Source organism: Coloeus monedula (genome assembly GCF_965178545.1).
Source record: "Coloeus monedula genome assembly, chromosome: 2".
NCBI lineage: Eukaryota > Metazoa > Chordata > Aves > Passeriformes > Corvidae > Coloeus > Coloeus monedula.
Genome location: NC_138782.1, coordinates 57,363,044 through 57,382,141, shown reverse-complemented (window position 1 = coordinate 57,382,141; position 19,098 = coordinate 57,363,044). Strand labels below are relative to the sequence as shown.

General features: G+C 41.7%; 1 protein-coding gene across 1 annotated transcript in view; it reads right to left on the bottom strand.

The window, feature by feature from the left end:
• PHACTR2 (phosphatase and actin regulator 2) overlaps positions 1-19,098 on the bottom strand; it is a 73,615-nt gene that overhangs the window by 6,682 nt on the left and 47,835 nt on the right. Inside the window, exons 5-10 of the mRNA XM_082302798.1 lie at positions 13,847-14,396; positions 12,413-12,615; positions 10,383-10,539; positions 8,241-8,296; positions 1,973-2,034; positions 853-990 (exon numbers count right to left, since the gene is read on the bottom strand). Of these exons, the coding sequence (XP_082158924.1) occupies positions 853-990; positions 1,973-2,034; positions 8,241-8,296; positions 10,383-10,539; positions 12,413-12,615; positions 13,847-14,396 (1,166 nt within the window). The remainder of the gene's footprint in view (positions 1-852; positions 991-1,972; positions 2,035-8,240; positions 8,297-10,382; positions 10,540-12,412; positions 12,616-13,846; positions 14,397-19,098) is intronic.

Below are 19,098 nucleotides of genomic sequence, written 5' to 3'. Positions count from 1 at the left end.
ATATGATTGTCGGATGAGCTGGTAATCTTTTAATATTAATATTAAAATACAAGCTGAAATAAAATCAGTGCTTCACTACCCATAGCTAAAAGAGAGTGGGTTCTTGCATACACCACTCTTCATGTCAAGCACATCTCGTAAGAGTTCCATAAAGTCCAGAGGTCTTGGTTCACACCCAAGGCTTAAAGAGCCAGCCCTTCTGGCTACCTGAATCTTACAGCTTTCGTTTCATTAAGTAGTGTAGGAGGGAACTGGAAGAGCGTTTTATGGTAATCTTTGACTGATGTGTTTTTTAAATGAGAATCACAGGATCATTTGTCTCGTCTTTTGTAGTTGGGCAGCAGAGCTATATTAACAGTAGCACGTTAGGGGCAAACTTCCCAAGAAGGTGAACTGCATGCACATGGTCAGTTCCTGCACTGGTGGTTGTGGCCAAGAACCTTGAGGAGGATGGAGCAGCTTCTACCTTTTTTCACTCAAATGAGTAGCAAAAGTAACTCTTGGTAGCAGTGATGCAGACTTTTGTCTGCAAACCCCTACCTGAATTCCTACCAGGAATCAGGGCCACCTTTGGTAAACATTTATCTGGCATAGCAAGGATTTAAAAATTAGAAAAAAAATTAGAAATTCTGGCCTGAACTGTCATAATGGAAGTGGAAAATATGCTCTTAATAGGCACCTGAGTGGGTTTTCTTAGCTGCAAACAGTAGATGCACAGTAGTACCATGACAATCTCGCTGTCAGTAGCAGATGTCATTTGTGATGCTGGCATCAAGAGAATGTAAACCAGAGGAAAGCTCCCCAAAAGTGACAGATGAAAGCATTTCCTTATGATATACATTTGTCCCTTGCCTTGTCTGCAGGAGTTAACCTGGCCCAAGGTTTGTCAGCACGACGGTCGTAATCCGGAGATTCCGTGACCTCCACATACTCGTTAAATCGAAGGATTCTTCTTGCTTGAAGTTCAGCCACTGTAGGCCTCAGGCTGAGCTGTAAGTGGGAGGCAGAAAATAGTATGCTTAATAAGATGAAATAAAATAAAAGAGGAGGTATGATGCAATCTCAAGAGAACTTTAATGGTATTTCTAAATAGGGTCACTTTCAGGTGTCTAAAAAAAGGCACCATCCTGGGAGTGCTGTGCAGGAATGGGGAGGCAGAATAACCTGATTTCTTGAATTATAAAAATAGTCTTTTTTGGGCAGGTCACAGAGAATCATGACAGTTATCCCTGGAATATTAATTGTGACTTTGCAACTGTCACTGCATTTACCCCACTAGGCCATTTGCATTAATGGTTATACTGTGTTAAAACTGTAATATGAAAAACATGTGAGATTAGGAAGTATCTGCCTAACAAAAAAAATGGGTTTGACCATCTAGGGGTCATTATGATGCCAAATTGTTTCAGTCACCTCAAACAATATTCACTTTAATTAACTAAGGATGATCATATGAAGGAAACTGTAGTTTTACAGAGAAGGGCAGACCAGGGATACTTATGAAAACTCCCCCCCATCCCCTCCCAGAACAGATCCATAACTGCTCCATTTCCAGGGACAGTGAGCATGATCCCACCTGCAGGAGCTAAGACCACTGATGTGCTTAGATGAGCAGTGAAGGGATTTTGTAAGGCTCACATTGTTTTGCTGCCCTCTCTGCTGCTCCAGGGAAGAGTGGATCTACAGGTGTGGCTACTCTTGATCATACCTGACAGGGGTGGTCATGCTACAGAGGAAATGTGTCACTTATGTCCCCTGCTTAGAAACATCAATATGGCCAGGCTTGGTATGCTTCTCCAGGTGTGGGGAACTGGACAGGATGGACTTGGCTTGTAGTGCTTTTTAAGCAAATTTCTGATCTGGGAAAATGACTGATGGACATTTGCAGCAATGTCAATACACTCATTTTTACATTCTTATAAAACATAATTCTATGTACAAAAATACACAATACAAAAAAGCACATCATCACCTTTCTACTGAGTCTACGTTTTATTTCTCTTTTGGCTTCCTGTTCCTCTTCTTCATTCTTCTCTGTTTTCAGAAGAGATAAAAAGGAGTGAATATTTAAGTATTATGACTGCACATACTGTATTTCTCTTGGTTGAAAGCTTCAGAACTCCAAGTCCTGGCTCATGTTTCCTCATATTTCTGGATGATGCCACATGTGTTGTTTGCTTTTTGGCTTTTGTATGCTCTCATTCTTTTCCCTATCTGCATTTCCCCTGATTCTGTAGACATCTCAAGTCAACTGTGGGTCATGAGCACAGCAAAGAGAAGGTGCCTGTCATTTCCTTTCTGTGTACCAGCAAGCAAATTCCCTGAAAGAGTTCCCTGATGTTTCAATTATTTATTCGAACATTAAAATCACTGTTGCTTTTACTTCCAACATGACATCTATTTTAGAATAAGAGCCTAATTTTAAATGCCAAGCAGAAGTTTGCTCTGAGTATTTGAATTACCCAAGTTTCTTCTACTGCGACAGTACACAAATCAATGACATCTGTTTCACTGTCATTTGTTAGTGCATATTGTTTTTACTATTTAAATTTTCTTTCTGGCTTTATAATGGGGGCATATGACCCAGCACTCAAGCCCTCTTGGTTAAGGGCCACTGGCTGGACCCAATGAATGAGTACAGCAGAAAATGATGTCCATTTTTGGAATGTATTTGGGCATATGAATGAAACTATTTGCTTTAACAAATTTCTGTTCTAACCAAACTTGATTTCTTGACTGCCAGTGAAAAGCACACTTACAAAGACATGTTCATGTGGGCTCAGCATGTTTTTAAATTGATGTATGGTTTGAAGAACAGTATTTGCCCTTTCAGTCCACCTCTGATGGTTATATGCAAAGTTTTGTGGTTGAAATATCGCACCTAGAGAAATACGTAAAATTCTGATCCTGTTTTATTCATGTTGGGGATTACAGACTCCTCATTACAGTTCAAGACTAACTATAAATTTAAAGGAATTCATTTGTTCTGGATACAGCCAACTTGCATAGATGAAAAGGGAGTTTTAAGTCCTGGTAGAGTCGTATTTGCCCTGTTTCCTATGGCCAGCCCCCTGTGTTAGTATAGATGACCTGGCCACAGAAGAGTTTCTGTATAATAGCTTTTACACTGGAGACAATGCTACAACAGGACACCTCATGGTACTTGCAGATATCCTTTGCTTACTCAAACACTTTCATGTAAGGAGAATATCAGGGAAAGGAGGAGAGGACAAATTATAAAAATGACAAAGTAGGAAGGGAAAAAGTAGGAAAAAGGCAATGCCTGACCAAGATGTGCTCCATGAGAAGACTCCAACACCAATGTCAGGTTTCCAGGAGCAAGGTGCAATCACACAGGCTTGCTGCCAGGATTAGGTTAGATCTCATGCTGCTGCTGATGTTACTGAGATACTGAAACATGGATGTAATTTATGGTTTATTCATTGCTTTTCTCTTAAATGGAAAAGAAATGGATAGCCTGTTTCCATAGAGGAACTGTAAATGGACTCAAACTGAAGAATGGAGAGTTAGAGATTAAACTATATTTTAATTTTTAAAATTAATATATCTATCAATAAATAAGTTGGGTGTATTTAAGGACTTCTAACTTTAAAGGATAGCTCTCCTCATAATATCCTCACCGAAAAAAACCAAAAGGTCTCTAGCTATTTTAGGACAGAAAAATCATCTGCAGGCTTTTGTTTAAACATCCTGTCTTTGCAATCAATAGACACAGTAGCTGAGGTAATTAAATACAAACTATTACTTTGGGGTTCCATTCACCTGGGAATCATCTGACATAAAAAATTTTGTCCCTTCATGAATGGAATTGCTTAAGTCCTACCTCGGATACCCTCCAGTAGCAGCCATAGCAGGAAAAAAGGCGACTGAATATACATATCACAGTACTGCCCTTTTCTTAATTTAGTTTGTAAAATATGCTGTGCATTATTCATATCTTGGCATTTCTTTGCTATCTAAATCACAGTATCTCCTAAGAAGCAGCAATAAGATGCTTCATGTAAGAAACAAGAGCTCATGCTGCTTAATGCATACCTTAAGGAAGAACTACCAACAGCATGGCCACCTGAAACACTGTTTCTCTGTATTTTGGGGGAGGATAAAATACCTTAAAAAGCTTGCTCTAGGCATTTAGGAAGGTTGAAGGTTAGCTGCCTATCCCCATGTCCCTGTGGGTAGCAGATGACTGCACACTGGGACGGCTGGACAAGGGAAAACCCCCCCCAAAAGGACAATCATCTTAGCAACTGGGCAGAGGGTCTGGGCACCCCTTGGAGCAGGCCATCAAGGAGGGCTGGCAGCTCATCTTTTGGAGGACAATACCAACAGGAGGCACCAAGAACTTCCTTAGATCCTGGGCAAAGCAGGAGGGGATCAAACCCATGAGGAACAGTCAGTCTTCTGCGTGACAGGTCAGGAACAGGATGTGTTTTATACATTCAAGTTAGTTTACTTCTAGGAATAAAACTCAAGAGCTAAAGGAAATGGACTGAAATCTCATGGCTGCTGCTACAATACTGAATCTGCTGTTTGGTACACGGGCCCCTGTCTCTGGCACTGACTTGTACCTAAAGCACCAATTTCCCAGCTCCAGCCTGCTGAGCAGAGTCTTGCTTTAAGCCTGGTGCTACAGAAACACTGCCTGGATACAAATTCCTATGAACAGGAAAAACTACAGTGTGTTTTTGGTCTTTTAAGGTAAAAGTTTTCAAAGTTGCTGTAGGGAGTTAAGAAGATGTGTGGTGCTAAAAATAATGGGTCTGGTGCTCCTGGTTCCTGTAGGTGTTGTGGAAAATTCCAGCCAGACAGCCAAGATTTGGCTGCAGGTATGAACTGACTCAGTTGGCCAAACAGGAACATATTAATGCACAGGAACACACTTATGACTGCTTTCCACCTTAAAAGCAGATCTAATCTCTATGATGTGGAGAGAGAAAATATAAACACAGTGTTCTCAGCTGTAAGTCCCCTCCTCAGATGTCCTGCTGCTGCCCTACTGGCAAAGAACCAGCCCAGTGAGCGTCCTCTGCTTGCAGAAGTCTCTAGATCCCAGCAAAACTATGGCTTCCCTCTTTCCCTGCCTGCAATTCCTAGGAGGTCAAACTGGGATTTGACTCCTAATTGAAACAGTTTTGTTTAGCATCACTTATTGTGGCCGTCAAGTTACATAATCCACCAGTCAAAGCCAAACAAGCAGCTTCCCTGTCACCTATACATTATTCCTCCTGCAACTTTTACCACATTAAATCTGGTCACCTTCTGTTCTGTGGGACATTTGTTTTGTAGCAGAAGGGGAAAAGAGAAGAGACAAATTTTCCTGCCTGAGGGCTGCTCCGTTCTTGACCAAAAAGTACTCCTGGAGCATAAAACTGAACTTTCCATTGTGCCCCTATGGGATTAGCTATGTTTAGACTTCTCTGTGGGCTTGCTAAGGGAAGAGAAAGAAAAGACAAACAAAGCACTTGCTTCTTGCAGTGCTCTGAAATGCACAAAGCGGTTTCTCTTTCCTGGTTTTACAAGCAAAGATAACCATTAATATTCCTTAACAAGCATTGAGAGCTAAACCCCTTTTACACAAGGCCATAACTGGCAAGCATGCAGGTACACTGTGCAAGAAGTTCACTGTCCCTTACAAATACAGGAAAAAAATACAGTTATCTTAATCTGAAATTCCTGGAAGACTAAAAAGTTTCTTTGCCATAATGCAATACTATAAATACTGTTGGTTCAAAGCCAGTACACAAGAAGCCTGCCTTTATAAAAAACACAGGTCTTCAAGTGGACTCCCGAGTTATCGTAACTTTGTTTTAGTGTGGGAAGTCTCAGAAGTCTGGATAGTTTTACCCAAACAGTTTTTATACAAATCCGCCTGCAGTGTCTTGCGATCGTACTTGGAAACAGGATTTTCAGTTACTGATTTATCTGGAAATATTATCAAAACAAAGCTGCTTGCAAAACAGACTTCCTCACTGACTGGAAATACAAAAAAAAGAAAAAAATAGGGATTTTTTTCTGAACCTCTTAGAAGATTTGGGCTGAACTTAATCCTGAAGTAAACATTTGGACCTTTACCACTTAAAGTAACCTCAAAGTCTGATAAATATTACTCAAAACAATACATCCCCTTAGCTGCAGTTTACATACACACAATAATATAACTCCTTCTCCCTTTCCACTGGTTAAAAAATATGAGGAAGAAAACTTTATGAAAGAAACCCCAACTTACTCACAAAAGCTGACTACACCAAAAAGACATTTAAGACATGTAAACATTTTCAAATGATCCACAGGAAGGAACTGCAATAATTTTGATGTAAAATATGAGTGCCTTAGGGCTTAGAGAGAACTTGCACCCTGAAAGGACTCTGAGTTAGACTATCATCACACAATGTGGCTTGCTTTTGGTTTGCTTTGGTTTTTACAGATCACGCTCAACTTGAAATATTTTATATCTCAGTGATGAGCAAAAAGCAGATTCCCCATGTCCTCACCAGGGTCTCTGTGATTTTTTGTGATTTACTATTCTGCTTCCCAGCCTTTATTTTTCACTCTCCCTGGCCTCTTTAAGACACCCCCCAGCAGCAGCAGGAGAGGATGGCAGGAGGCACTGAGTGCAAAGCCTGGTGTGCTGCCAAAAGCTTAAAGTAAACAAGCTGAAACAAGAGAGGAAATCTATTAACTGCTTTCCAGTCTTGAGCTACTTACCACAAAACCAGTGAATGGAATAAACACTGGCAAAAGGGATAATAAATACATGGCAGGTTCGCTGCTGGGTTGGTAACCTCGAGATAAGTGAGAAAGAGCAATAGGGGAGCCCAGCTGGTGCTCCCAGCTCAGTGGCCATGTCGTGGCCTACCAAAGATGTTTTGAAATAACATTTCTTACATAGTTCAGCATGAGCAGTTTGTCATATATAAAAAAAGTTCTTATTTCAAATTTTATCTTTATCTATGCATTCAGAAATTACAGTTTTAGAAAGTCTATTCACATTATGTGGTGGACAGGAGTCCCTCATCCCTCTCCTGTGCAAGCATGAACTGTAGCTTCCCTTTTCAGTAAGACTTGGCACTATTTGGCATTTGAGAGCTCAGAAAACAGCAGCAAGATTTTATTAGCATTTTGTTATCAGGATGGTTTGCCTGAAAGCCAGTAATTGCCCTCTCCCTGATTTGCTGGCCTGAGCAAGTGACAGAGTCATCAGTCCATGGATGCTGTCAGGTGAACAGCCCATTTTCTTTCCTTCCCATTAGCATGCTACACACCAGGGTTGACACCAGGGTTGCACAGATGAGCTCCAACTTTTCTGAACAATTGCTGGAAATAACAGCATTATACCAACTCTTTCATCAGGTGTGAGAAGTTCTCATGCCTTGAGAGTTTTTTTTGTTTGCTATTTGTTTGATTTTTGATTTATTGCTACAAAGTGCCTTTTCTCAATTTATTTCTTCTACTTAACCATCAAGTACTAGCTACCTCTGCCAGATGGACACAGGGCTAGATGGAGCTGGGCATGGCAGCTGTTACACTGTGTCTTTAGGTAACATCTGTATTATGGAAAGATTCATAAAGAAAGATAAAATAATGCATGTTCTGAAGAGTTTGCCAGCCAAAGAACAAAAGTAACGTAAGTAAATGGCAGAATAGGCATAAAGGGTAAACTTCCAATGTACTTCATTCATCTGCCCTTGACTATTTGAATTACAGACTTTTTTTTCAGCAGGGATATGAGGAAGGATTAATCAATGGGAAGGTGTTCAGTGAGAATCTCATGCAGGTTTCAGTACAGAAGACATTTATGTCAGCAGTGAATATGAAGGGCAGCATGCTCAAGTAGTTGGCATATACCTATTGACTTTCTGCTGAACACTTTGCCTTTCCTCTTTCTAATCCTCCTTCCAACCTCTGCCCTTATATCTCACCTTCACTTCCTCCTGATACTCCCTCCTCCTCCTCATAAAAATGAGGTGGAAGGTTAACCTAGAACTACTTCTAAAGGCTATCCAAGTCATTCCTGGTCTTTGCGACCAGCTTCAAGAAATGGGATTGTGGCAAGCAAAATTTGGCATATTGAAAGTGTTGACACATTATTTTCCAGAACATCATTTCTCTCCAGTCATGGATTTTCTAATACTGCAGCAACAATGATGGGCTTCCATTTGAATCCAACATATGCTCCCTTTCTAAGTAAATAGTATATGAAACCTGAATGAAATACTTACGCTTCAGGATATTTCTTTGCTCTAGCTCTTCAGTTGTGGGCCTCTGGCTAAGTCTCCTGTGAGAACAAAGTAAGTGATTGATTTAAAACCAATAAATGACATATTAGAATTTGCAATACAGCTTAAGAAGTGTAACTTCCAGAAGTAATTTCCAGGCAGTTACAATAACTGCTCATGTTACCAGAGTGGCCATTTGTTTTAAAAGATGTAGTGTTGCTGTTCAAACACAAGAATACTTGAATAATATTACAGAAGTTGTACCAGCATATTTAAAGTCCTCACAGGTATAATTTTATGAAAGAATTCATAAACTTTTTTTGTTCCCAAGCATCATCACTACAATCAGTTGTGCAATTGTTAGATAATTCTCAGATATTTTGAATGAATTTTGGTATTTTTGATACTTTGAAATCTTACTAAAGTTTGAAAAAACCCCCAAAACAACAAAGCCCATAAGCTGTTCATTCCTCACTAATTTGTACGTACAAATTGGGAGCTTTAACCGAAACTTAATTTTATTTAGTTAGCTAAATATAACAACTGCCATTACAAAAAACTCCAAACTGAGATATTAATTTTCTGATTTGTACAGGGGAGAACATGGTTGATGTTGTCTCTGTGTTTACTAAACAAGTCCACTTGTTCACTTGAGGAAAGGAGCAAGAAAAATATCGGCAGTAAAACTTATTTTGCAGATGTGTTCAAGATAGATGTCCCTCTGTCCCACAACACTCACACAGTCTGCTACAGACTGTCTTCAGCCTCGTGACACTTATCCAATTCAAGTTGTGCTTGGACTTTCAGATTTGTCCCAGAGAACTGGCAGGTTTACCACAGGTGACCAGTCCCAGCTGTAGGAAGTCCCAGGCGGGGGCCTGACCCAGCCCAGACTGAGCTGTGGGAATAGATTTTCCACCAGACCTCGATGCTGCCAGGTGCTGACCACCATGGAATTTTTAAGAAACTGGCATCAAACTTGGTTGTGATTTTGGGTATGAGCACAGCCCTGATGCATACAGGTAATGTCTCCTGCCACCAAAGCAGAGCTGTGTACGGTGCATTTCAGCTCTCCAGCAGAACCCACAAAGCAGCTTCTGCATTTCCAGCTCCCAAGGGAGGACTGACAAGCAGGATGTGATCACTGGAGCTGGGATTTGTTCAGGAAAGCAGTGATACCAACCACACCTCTTTATTAGCAGAAGAAAAATTACCCTTGTGCTCTACACAGTAGAAGTATCACTCTTACAGTTCAGTAATGAAATAGCTGCTTTGGCCAGACACCCAGTTCACAGAGCAGCTCAGCTCATCTTCTGGGTGTTATGCAGGGCTGCTGTGCTCTGTACTGGAGCAGTACCGACTGGACTACCCTGTATCTGGAAATCTCCAACAAACACAGGACATCCTCCAAATCTGGACAACATTCCTGAGCCAAACAGAAACAAGGACAGGTCTAGCAAAACACAGACATGCTGTAGTCTATTCTCAGAGACCACAAAAGCCAAAATATACATGACGATTTTTTATTAAAAAGCCTGTAAAAGGCAAGTGAAATTTTTTTATGCAATGTTCTCAAGTTAGAAAGAGAAAGTAACATATATCCCATAGCAGTTTATCAGCTTGAGAAAGACATGCCTCAGAGGTGGGGACAGTAAAACACTAAACACTGATCAGCTGAACTTCTTTTGCTGGAATCAGCATATGAATAATGAAGGAATTGGAGAGCCAGGGGAGGAAGGGGAGGGTCAGAAGGGACAACATGCACAGGCATGCTCTATGTGTCAGGAGCTACTGCTCTGTCTGAGATGGGTATACAAGTGGAAGTTCTGCTAACAAATTGGAGAAAGAACCTGAACCATGGCATTGATTATCGTGGACTTGTTCTTACCCTCTTCCTCTTCTTACCTTTTTTTAACCAAAGTACCCAAAACCCTAAAAGCTCTCAGATTTTGTTTCTTGCAGGACAAAAAATGTATTATTGACAGTTTAAAGTTTTGTAAGAAATAAAACCACCATTTTCCAGACAGTTGTACCACAAAGATCCTGCAGTGCTTATTGGGCTGCATTTAAAACATTAACCCAGCGTTCTCAATTCTCTTCCTCCACCTCCACCCAGTGAAAGCACTTTTACCCTGAGACTGATACCTCACTAGCTTCGTTCCAATCTGATGTCTGATTTCCTGCCTCTCCTCTTCGGATGTACGCTGCAAGATGTTTTTGTCTTCTAACTCTTTCTTAGATGGTCTGTTGCCAAGTTTGATAGCAAGAGTATCCCTACGACGAATTTTACTTGCCAAAGAGCCTGAGGAAAGGAAGAGTAAGGTAGATTTAGTTCATTCATGCTCAGGTTACAGACACAAACTCTGAGTAAGAACTTTAATACCTCCCCAAAGCAACCTTGGTCCCACATGCAGGAGAGGAATATTAATTAACATCAAAAGAAAAATTTTAGCTCCGTTTATGAAAATAAAAAGCTAAAAGGCTTGGAGGAAAAAGCTACCAGACAAATTGATACAATCATCACTTGTCATCTGTGAAGTGATAGGATAAAAATGACAAATCTACACTAAAATGTCTTTGAAGTCTAATACATTACAGGTTGGCTTATATATCTGCTTAGTATATTTAGCAACTTGCTGCTCTTTTTCTTCAGCCTTAAATGGTTTAGTCTCATTCTATCATCATTTCCCTCATTCTTTCAATTTTTTTTCAATCAATTACCACTTAGTTCTTTGATAGTGCTTTCCATCTCTAAGTTATTTGTAAATTCAAACAAAAAATACAGTTTAGAAAAGCACTCTGAGTGCTTGTAAAGTAACCTAGGCAGGAACCCCCAGACACTTAAGCAATCTGTTCTCCCTAAAACTGACACAGTAGGGACAAGGGCCTTGCAGCTAGGCCAGCATTAGCTTCAGCCAACTGTGGAAAGAAGGGCATTTTTCACAGCCTTTGTAGTATTTCCCTTGTGTCTTGACATTCTGACTGAGGTGGTTGTGTGCCCTAGGTTGGCAGATTTTCACTATGTAAAGCAGTTTGGTAAGACCACAGGCTCCAGCTCACTTCTCATAAGGCACCGTGCTGCTGTGTGAATACATGACCTTTTGGTTTCTGTCACTTTGGGCTGTATTCAAACCCAACACAGTACTGCAGAAGACTTCAGCCTCTTGAGCTACCTGGCACTTCACCTTCTCCTGCACCAGTGGCCATGACAGGAAAAACAATGTTCATTTTGCCTCATCCCACTTTGGTACACTGGACCTTGGTGTTTAGGCCTTCTTTGCTGAGCACAGCGAAGCACCTCCTCCAAAAAAGATGTGAGCAAGGCTCTCAAAACCATGGTTTGATGGTGATTTCATACTGACACAAGGCCACCCTGGAGGAGGTAGAGGGAGGGCTGCCCTCCTTCCTGCTCCTGACAGCCTGCTGCTGCCACCTTCTTTGCTCAAGCAAAGGAGAAACCTTTGGGTGAGCTGGATCAGGGAAACACCAATTCTACTGAAAATCAGCTCAACAACAGGTGCTACTGCAAAAATAAACATGAATTCTAGCCTAAGGAAAGAACATCTCGGAGCAGGGATTAGGCAGAATGGGGGCAGGACAACCCCTTCAGCACAGCAGGGCTTCTGCCCAATTAGGGTGATGATTGAGTCATGACCCCGGATGAAATTTCAAAGCTGTAAAACTTAGATGCAATCTACTGTGATCTGCTCTGTCTGCCAAGGTTGCTCCAATGCTTAAAACATCTTGATCAAAGAGGAACAAGTGACTTTCAGACAGTGAAGCTGCTGACAGATGGGCTTCCTCTGTCATCCACCACACCTGTAACTCCCACAAGGAACTCACGACATGGGCAAGCCAAATCAATGGCTTGCAATGCCCTAATGTGGAGGCCTTGTTCCACCCTCATGTCCTTCTGAACCTGTTCCTCCCACCTCCACTCTCCTCTGTGCAATGCTTGATCTGCTCTCACCTGTACACAGGCCCCCAGCAGGTTTCTGATCATGATTGCCTGGGAGAAGCAGGATACTCATTTCTCAGTAGTGACAAAATACTAAATCTCCTATAAGCATTCCCTGAAGCCATTCCCCTCTTTGCCTCACACTAGCATGGATCAGGCATGCTCACATAAATCAATCTGAAAAAGGTAGCCTGCAGCTTCTGGGCAGGATGCTTACTTTCAGCACTTGCATTTTCATCATCGTCATCGTCGTCGTCATCATCTGTGTACAGGATCGGCCCGTCCGAGTCCGAGTCACTGCCATGGCTCTCTCTGCTACTTTCACTCTCAGAAGGGGCAGCAGCATCAGAAGCCTCCTCCACTAGCTCAGAGAATGCTTGATCTGGGGCCTCCCCTTCTTGGTCTTCTTTGGTAGCCAAGCTTTATTCATGAGCAGATAAGGTGACACGTTATTGCAAGCAGACAAAACAGAAGTGAGAGGCAGACTGAATAGGCAAGTACAAAAATAAAAGTTCTGTTAATGAAAGTAATTACTTTCTAAAAAACATACATATATAAAGCATTTATAACATATGCAGATATGTATATATATCTATGTATGTACGTTAGGAAAAAGGATGCAAACAATCTGGAACAATGCACTGTAAAGACTGCATTAAGACAAATCCTAATTGTTTTTTATTTCTTGTGGGGTGGGACTGAGAGAGAAAACAGTTCATAAAGATGAGGGTGAGAGGAGCAAGTTGGAGAGCAGATGGGAGTGCAAAGTTTCCTGGTTTGGAAGCATAACCCTATTTATTGTGAATACAGTTTCACTGCAGCTGAGTTCAAAATGTCCATGCCCATAACTGATGAACATGGGGATCAGCAGCAGATTGCCTTTTGCCTTGGGAAAATCTTTACGTAAAGGAAGGGTAGAGCAGGGGGAGATGCAGCACTGGAATGTAGAGCTGGGAACAGATGTACCAGCAAGAATTTAAAGGAAGGTCTCTAGGCTACTGGCATCTAGACTAAACCCTCTTGGATTTATGTAAAAGATGCTGATTTTTGTGGCAGGGAAGAGAGAAATTAATACGGCAGTTTCATTTTTCTGCCAGCTATTTTGCTTAAAAAATGTAATTATGACTTTTCTCTTGACCAGTTTTTACAGTACCTGAGATTTAGACAAGTTACTAGGCAGTGAAGGACCAAACACCTACTAATTGGATCCTGAAACCCTCATTTTCAAGTGTTCGAGTAAATTCAGCTACTGAATTGAGAATTTCAGCAGCGAGATATTTAATGACGTCTACAGAAAAAAAAAAAAAAACAACCCACCCTTGTAATTCGGCACCATTTCTTGTTTGCCTTAGTGAGAGATAAAGAAAAGAGTCATCATCTATGGGCTGAACTGCTGACCACAGTGTCAGCCACACAATGAAGTAAGAGATAGGTCATGAGCAATGACCATCTGGGCAAACATGAGGCACTGCAGGTGAAAGGCTCAGAGGCACTGGGAAGGAACAAACTGTGCTGGGCTGCAACACAAACTGCTCCCAGTCAGCAGAAGAAACAGAAGCGATCCCCACGTGCCTACAGTATCCCGTGCAAAGAAATGTGGCTTCCTCGGCTGTGGTGCTACTGCTCCCCCAGGACAGCCAACCTGTCTTACCTTTCCATGTCTTCTCTTCTCGTATCTGGAGCGCTGCCTAGGGCTGCACTGCTCAGACTCTCATCTGTGCCGCGCTCCGTCTGGAGAAGAGGCTTTATGTCGGAACCAGGGCTGCGTGGCCCTGCCACACAGCTGTCTGACACATCTTGGCCACCTGAGGAGCCAGCAGGCTGACTAGCTGCAGCAGGAAAAGGAGGTGGAAGTGGAGGTGGAGGAGGGGCAGCAGTGGGAGGAGGGGGCACAACAAGCTTGCTCGACTGGTCTGCATCCTCTGTTTCAAAAATTACTACGGAAGGTTGCTCAGGCTTGAGTTTTTCTGCCTTCACTTCCAAACTGTCAGCTGTCGCACCTGAGGGGGAAGAAGCAGCCCCATCTGGTGCTGTTCGTGGGGCTGACTGTTTCCCAGGTTTTTTCTTGCCCCTGGGAGTCCCTGATGTGCCAGATTTGCTGGAAGTCTCCCTAGAGGCTTTGGGATGAGATGATGTGGATGAAGGAGATGGTGATGAAGAAGACTTGGAGACTGGTAGTTTTTTTGCATGAGAGGAACCAGCTAAAACAAAAAAAGAAAAGGCATTTTACAATCTTGCAATTATACGATTTTTGCACTGTATTTTCTACATGGATTGAGTTGTGTTGGTCTTTTAAAAATGAAAAAAATACACTTGATACTTCTACAATACTTTGTGTAAATTCTTGAGATGATTAAATGTTGCAGTTCCAATTTCACCTTTGTAGTTGGAGACACAGAAATTATGAATACTTGCCCAAGAACAGCAGAGAGGACCAACCTTACAAATGGGTAAGGGTTTGTTTCAAGCATTCCACATTGGCCCATTACACCTTGCCTGGACATCATCTAAGAAGTCCATTACTTATTCCAAAATATGTGTAGTGTCCTGGTTAAAAAAAAAAAAAAAAAAAAGCTTGCTGGCAGAGAAAACTGCCTGACCTTTCCTACTACATGAATTTTTGGTCTGATCACTGTGAAAACCCTGTGATTTTTCTTACACTTTTAAATGAACATCTGAGCAGTGTTACTGAGTATCAGTCAATTGCAATGTTATTGCAATTGGTGTCCTCCTACTTAATGACAAGCAGCAGCGGGACAGCAAAACAAGGTTTACTTTCAAGTCCAGCTGGGTATGTCCACAAAAGAGAGGCAGAAACCACTGCTTTCACTCTGCCCTAATGACCTCCAGCAGGGAGGAGGCACTGAAGGCCTCCTGTATGTACTGGAGGTTTTCATCTTACCAGTGACCAACTCGGGCAGTCTTGAAAATGTAGTGAAACAAGGCTTTGACAGTAGCTGTACAAGCTGGCCAAGCTGGCTGTTTAATGCTGTGACACTCACCATGCTGAAGCATATATGTTTAATGCCCAAGTTCACTGGAGATTTCAGCTAGTCTGCATGCACATGTGCATTCCAGCTACATTTCTAATTGCTGGGTTAATGCACCCCTCACCTGAGATGGGAGCTTCAAATTTCACACTCTCATTTAAAAAGCAATAAAAATGACAACCATCTAAGGGTTCAGTCCTTTTCATCAAAATCCATCCAACTCAAACACTTCTGATGGAGTAAAAATTCATTAACTTCCAGAGAACAAGTGAAAGTGTTATGAACTTACACAGCAGCCTTCTGGCTAAGCTTACTTTGTAAAACAGTAAGCTGCAATAGAAATCTGCTGAAAAGCCTACTTTACTTATAAGCATTTAAATAAAAACACCCTCCCCAGCAGATTAGGAGAGAATCGAAGCACAGACACTGGCCATAAAAAGTTCACAATATAAAAACAGTTTTCACTGTGAGACTGTTCTCAGTCTCAAAGAAGATGGAAACTAATTCAAAAGACACACTTTACCATTCTCTTCTGTGGCTAAGTGTTATGGTTTATAAACATCTAGAGTGCTGTGAAGCTTCCAGTACATGAAAAAATCTGAAAAAATCCATAGAAATTTCAGGCAAATCACTGTTCCTCTTTGTGCTCCAAGGTGACTGTAGAGGGCACTGTCCTGAATCTACTGATACTGCACTAATCTTCCCACATCAGGTACAAATCACTCAATTTACAAGCAAAACAAAATGAAGCAGAAAAATGGCACAGGCAGAGTTGATAATTAAAGTAGAAATAGATGTTAGTTCCCATGTGCATATTACTTAACAGAAATCTTACTGAGTACGTGGATAGCAGAAAGAACACGTTCTGATCCACATCAGTACAAGGTGGAGATTATGGGGGTACAACTGACTGCAACCACCCTCACCCCAAGATCCCCCTGGTTCAGTGATTTGCATATCTAAAGTTGATTGGTTAATGTTTTCCCCTCCCTATTTTATGTATAAAGTTGTAAATATTAATTTCCCCTTAATTAACTATGTATTAGTTCTAGAAAGTTCTGTATTCGTCAACATCCCATTGGCTGCTTCCCTTATTCCCTCCCATGTGTTATTCCCACTGGTTCCCTCAGCTCCAACCTCACGTCCTTCCCTTTGCCCCATTGGCTGTAACCCTTATCCCCGCCTTTCCATCTCTCAGTATAAAATTCCGAGACCCTCAATTATTTTCGGCTTTTTGTCCCTAGTCCCTTCACAAGCTAACTTTCATGTGGGACCTATATGAAGAGTCCCGTCTCTCCTTCTTCGCTTGCGCACCCTCCAACTAGCCCAGGAGCAGCTCCCTCGGGTGAGGACCTCACTCTCTGCTACCTTTTGAACCAGAGGGTGCAGCCAGACCTCCGGGCTTCTTCAGTGTTCTCCTGGCTAGTGCGCCCGTAGGAGGTTAACAGAATCAGTGACATGCTTACACTTAAGAACTGCAGCAGATTACAAATACATGGCCACACAATTGTGGCTGGGAAAATGGCAAAAGATGTTTCCATTGTAAAAATCCTCACATTATTCTCAGAACCTTTCTGGACCTGCAATTAGATACAGAAACTTAGAAGATTTCTCCCACAGAAAACCGCCCTAACGTGTCCACACGGGTCAGAAGTGCTATTGCTGTTGTTGTTTTTGACTGCGCTGGGTAACGATTTTCTGTCATGCCTCTGTTTCAGTAGAATACTTGAATTCTGATTAAAAGAAAAATTTAATGGCTGTTGTTTGTTTTTTGGCATACATCCATGCCTACATTTAAGTTCCATTCTCCCAGTTCCACTATTTGGTATGGAAACCTGCTGCGTTGCCCTTAGGAGAGTCATGGCTCAGTTGTTACTCATATTCCTCTCCTCCTTCATGGGACTTGATCACTGGCTGCATCATGTGTTCACTTTCATGGGGATCTGACAAACCTCTTGTACTAATACTGTTCCAAACCAGCTCTACTTACTTAGTACTGCCCCACTTTGAATGAAAACAATGTATTTTTAATGTTGGAAGAAATTACCAGTAGAATAAGGCATATACGTGGATGTATTTTACACCTGTATGGTCTCAAGCATTGCATGACATTTCAGCAAGGCAATAGAAGCAAATAGAAGACAAATCTGGAACCTGGATGTATTTTAATCTGAAAAGTCAGATACCTGACAGCTTGTTACCAAACACTGCTATAAACATTTCTTTATGTGATGGAAACATTTCTTTATGTGATGGGTTGTTTTTTTTCTGAAAGATCTGCTGTTACAAGGTTGCTTCACCCAGGAAGAGCTGAGCTTTCCAGCTGCATGTGAACCAGCAAATTCTGGATTTTCAAAATGTTTATTCTTGTAGTCATCTGATGTAGTAGCGACAGTTAATACCAAGTTAATGGATATTTTATGGCAAAGTTGTTACTGTAACTCTAGAAGTCTTGCAATGTTTTCAAACAGTCCTCTTCTGTATGCTGCAAACACAAAACTTGCCAAAATGTACAAGCTGTGAAGAGAAATACTTGCAGAGAAAATGAGGGACTGGAGGGCTTTCAAAGACAGACAGAGATTGAAAACACAAGGCTTATATAAATTTGTCAGTATGTATATGGAGCCCATTCATCACAATACTGCTTTGTTCAAATTATATGTGGATGTTTTAATTTTGGTCACTGTCCACACTGCAACCATTCAAACTCATGATCAGTACCTTAGGAGCATCCACCAATAATCTTTAATCTTGCATCACTGCTGAATTTTGGTCTAATAGTGTGGCGATAAACACATGTGCTATATGCCTGATATTTTCCTTTTCCAGTATGCACTTAAAATCACAGCACCTGAGGGAAGCCTGATCATTTCTAATGGCTGTAAGTATTTTTTTTTTCAGCTAAACCAACTGCTATTCAACAGTCTTTTAAGATGTCTTCATGGTTTTTATTCTCAACCTCTTTGTGGTCTTGTAATATTGTCAAATTGGAATGGTTGATATTTTTAGTAGAAAGTTACAGCAATACCAAAGTACTTTTCCTTAGGGGCAACTCGTGCTTGGTTTCAGAAGTCACCTTCTTCCCTGCTGATTCTTGAGCACTTCTCTGGGTCATTTTGTTGCCAGCTTTCACACTTGAACTGGGAATTCAGTGGTGTCTCTGATGTGCTTGATGTACACAGGTTAATTAAACAGTGAGGGGGTCTCTGTGTTGTTTGGGAGGTTTGTGGCCAGCAGAACCAGAGCTCAGCAGGAAGCTCTCTACAAACACCTGTGGCATGCTCTCCAGTACCACTGCTACACACCAAGGCACGAGTTACCGTAGGACCAAGCCAAGCACCCCCATGCACATGCACCCACCGCAACTGCACTGCATGGGCAGTACTCACCAGCTTCTCGATTTGCACTGGCACCTGTTGGCTTGGGCGGCGGGAGAGGAGGCTGCTTAGCAGGAGCCTTTCCCTTTTTTTTAGCATGAGGTGCTTCAGTACTCTTATGGCTGGTGGTGGTGGTGGAAGCAGCAATGGCATTTTTTGGTGGTAGTGGAGCTTTTTTAGGTTTAGGCTTAGGCTTAGGTAGTGGTGGAGCATGGGATGTCGGTATTTCTGGGCAGTGATCAGTGCTCTCTATGGATAAGAAAGTGAACAGAAGCCAACTGACACAGACATACACCATGTAAATTCAACAGCAAGCCTCACAACAGTGACTACTTCTGCTGCTTGAGCTCTTGGGAATCAGGAGAGAGTTCACCTTCTGCCTCTTAATGAAGAGCTACCTCAGAAGAAAATTACTTTTCATCTCAATTCAAGACCTTCTCATGGAAAATATTTACCTGGAACTTCTCTCAGACACATCTATTCTAGACCTCCAAGGAGGCCTTTACATTCAGTATCCCAAACTAGAGCGCTGGCTT